At 29.3% G+C, this 3557-nt stretch overlaps 1 protein-coding gene across 1 annotated transcript; it reads left to right on the plus strand.

Moving 5' to 3' along the window:
• Positions 1-225: 225 nt before the first annotated feature.
• LOC140437506 (uncharacterized) lies at positions 226-2580 on the plus strand. The gene is made up of 5 exons (XM_072527078.1): positions 226-966; positions 1056-1276; positions 1487-1576; positions 1631-1720; positions 1906-2580. Exons 1-5 carry the CDS (start codon positions 707-709, stop codon positions 2196-2198), a joined length of 954 nt encoding a protein of 317 aa, XP_072383179.1. The 5' UTR covers positions 226-706; the 3' UTR covers positions 2199-2580.
• Positions 2581-3557: the final 977 nt, after the last annotated feature.

A 3557-nucleotide genomic window follows, 5' to 3' on the forward strand; every position in this document is an offset into this window, starting at 1 on the left:
TTGTATGTGTCAATAAATAATTTTTAATAAATAGTTTGGAGATATCCTTTTGTGTACGATTATTGTAATTATTAGACCTTTTTTTAATATTATTTTGCTAATCGAATAATTTCATCAGAGAATGCATAAAAATCCCATTTAACTTTAACAAGAATTCAAATTCTGCTCTCCAATGACGGCATGCGCGAACACGGCCGATTTTGTGCTACGGGAAGATCCTATCTTGTTATTAGAGAGTTTTTAAGCCCCTTATTTCAGTAACGTTAAACGTTATACGTTATTCTGCTCATGCGCATTAACAGAAAAATAACGGATTACTTTATTAGCGGATAAGGTATTCCCTTATTTAGGTAAAGATAAGGTTAACGTTATTAAGGGATTACGTGTTTGTAATGTTGTCAAATGCCAGATATCTAAGTCATAAAAAACAAAAAAAAGTCAGATGAGCAGAACCAAAGATAACTAGAATAAAAATTATAGTAATGATGTTTAAAATTCTAATCAAAATTTTTGTTTTTCTTAAAAAGGATTATAGTTAATAAACAGATAATATAACCTGCTTGGCAACCCTGTTAGAATAAGACACTTGATTAAATTGTGTTGTTAAACTTGTTCCGTGGTTAAACCTCGTGCATACCTCGTGTCGTTATTGTTTTGTTTTTAAAGTTGTTTGTTGTCTTTGGTGAAGTATTCAGATTTTTTAATAATGGAGTGTGAAAAAAAAAGCACATTATATCCGAATATAAATATTTTAAAGAAAAGACAAAGATTTTCGGATCACGACGATTTAACTCTTTTAAGAGAAGTTCTTGGACATAACCCCTTTGTCGATCAAACTGGGTGGAATGTGATCCAAGAAAATTTGTTTAGTGTTACTGGCAAGCAATTTAGTATAAGAACACTGAAAGACCATTTGGAACGTTTAATTAAATCGTGGCTTCAAGAATATAAAATTTTACGTGACAAGTAAGTAGTATTTTATGAATTTGGGGAATGAATGAAGTGCTAAAATTAATCCATAAATAACATTCATTTTGCATTTATTTTAATTATAGATCTGGCATAGAAGTCACAGAAACAGAAAAAGATCTTTTATGTCACAACATATTTGATCTTATGGAAGAATCAAAAGCCTCAAAAATTAAAAAATTTAAACCACAAAATTTGGAAAAACAAAAAGGTGTGGAAGCACGAAACAAATGGACGTTGTTACAAAGTCCAAATTCATACAAACAAGAAGATTGCATACTTGATGCAATTGATCATGATTATGGTAGTAAGTATAGTAATATTTATTCTATACATTAGAGTATTTGCAAACATAATGAGTGCATTTAGCGGATGTCAACTGGTGTCAAAGATACAAGAAGTGTTAATAAAAACAGCTGATATTCCCTGAATGTATCCAGTTATTGTAAATTGTATGACAAATAAATAAAATGTATTATTCAACTAAACAGTTAATCATTTTTATTTTTATATTTAGACATAACAAAAAGTATAGAAGAAACAATTGTATCTGATGTAGAGACAGAGGAAATTAATTTGGAATGTATCACCATGGAAGAGAACACATGTAAGTTATAAATTATAATTATGGTCAAACAAATACAATATGCATATATTCTAGATACAGCTGATACATTACAACAAAATGAAACTCCAAAAAAGAAAGATATGAAAGAATTGCCTGGTCCCTCACAAATTTCTAAAATAGCAGGTGAGTAAATTGATGTTTCCTTAGAAATTTAGATGATTTATAAAAACCTTGATTAGTAGAATGTAGAGATACATTTTTATTTAAATTTAAAAGTTTTATGTAAAATGGGTTGGATGATTCAGAGCTACTACACTTATTTTTAAGATTATGAGTAATTTTTTTACCTTACCGACTATTTTTTTTAGGTCCCATAAGATCGAGAAAGAGGAAAATAAACAGCCAAAAGCAAGGGTTAGAATATTTACACCAGTATGACGAAAAACAATTCGAGTTAAAAAAAAACGAATTAGATATAGAAAGACAAAAATTATTATTAGAGGAAAGAAAATGTAAGTTAGCCGAATTTGAAGTGCAAAAAAAATTGGAACTAGAAGAAAAAAAATTAAATTATGAAATTGAGAATAGAAAATCATTAACTCAAATAATAGAAAGGCAGGAAAAGCTTATAAATATTTTAATAAATAAATTGTCTTCTTAAATGAAATTTGTTTTTTATTATAAAACATTTACACAGGTTATTTCATTAAAACATAATTACATTATTATATAATAATGTTCTGGTGTTCATGGTTTTCATTTCATTCATTCATTCATTTCATTCAACATCACATTAGAGAAAATAATTAGAGAGTCAAAAGTTAACACCAGAAGAACAATAATAACAAAAAGAGTACAAATATTGGCATTTGCAGATATGTTAATATTATAGCTAGAAGCGAAAGAGAGATGATAGAAGCGTTTAATGCTATAGAAAGAGTGGCACAAAACAGTGGCCTAAACATTAATGAAATAAAAACCAAATACATGAAGGCCAGCAAATCAACAGGCCAAAGAAACCTACAAAATCTGACAATAGGAGACTATAACATCATAGTATCATGCCAGCAACTTGACAAGTATTTTCCAATTTAACTGCATGCAAAACCATTCGTATACTCGGTTCGCTATCTCCAGTCTCAACTGTCTAGTGAATTTAGTAATTATTTTTTTGCGAAGTTAGTTACTTTTTGACAGACTCGAAGTGGCTGGAAATTACTATACAACCAAGCACACGTACTCATAGCCAATATTAATAGTATCTAAACAAACTAAATAGTAAATAAAATAGAACTTTGAGAATTACCGACAATTAATATTTATTTATTTGCACCATATATAATAAATAGTCATGTTAAATTATAACAACTAAAATATATTTTTTAAATAAATACTACCCAAAATTTGATGGGTTTAGTATACACTTCCACTATTTAGACTAATTCTTCTTTTTTCAAAGAAAGAAGTCTACAATAGTAGTAATCTTGAGCTATTAATACTGAGAAGTAGAAATTGTGTTGTAGGTTTCCGACAATGAATCTGTCAAAATATGCCCGAGCTAAGCGAATGTAGTATATAATTTTCACTTTACGCAAAACATATCTCTGCGCAAAATAGAGACTTGTAGAGACCTTGATGAACATTTGGGGAATTCTGGCAACTTTTAAAACACAATTTGGGGAAATAATTTTTTGAGCCTGGCAACGTTGGGTGTTCTGTTCTGTGTTGTGCACAAACCATACATACTCTACATACTCTAGACCTTTCACGTAAATGGTCGAGGTCAAGACAGCGAATTACTTGCCTTTCCAATACAGAGATGTCGCCTTCAGTCAACTGTCTTGTCATATTTAACAATTGACAATTAAATTGTAGGCTATTTTTTTATTTATTTAAATGTAAATAGTTGTTTACACCATGCGTTCGATCATCCCGTGTTGTGTTTCCACATGTAAAAAAAACAATATTTTGCTTCATAGGTTCCCAAATCCTAAAAAGCATCTTAATAGATTTCAGTTTT

The sequence above is a fragment of the Diabrotica undecimpunctata genome, chromosome 1 (genome assembly GCF_040954645.1).
Source record: "Diabrotica undecimpunctata isolate CICGRU chromosome 1, icDiaUnde3, whole genome shotgun sequence".
Lineage (NCBI taxonomy): Eukaryota > Metazoa > Arthropoda > Insecta > Coleoptera > Chrysomelidae > Diabrotica > Diabrotica undecimpunctata.

Coding starts and splice junctions, on each gene's coding strand:
- LOC140437506 (XM_072527078.1), top strand. CDS start 707: ATGGAGTGTGAAAAAAAAAGCACATTATATCCGAATATAAATATTTTA. Junction 1,577..1,630: donor CACCATGGAAGAGAACACAT/GTAAGTTATAAA, acceptor CATATATTCTAG/ATACAGCTGATACATTACAA. Junction 1,721..1,905: donor ACAAATTTCTAAAATAGCAG/GTGAGTAAATTG, acceptor TATTTTTTTTAG/GTCCCATAAGATCGAGAAAG.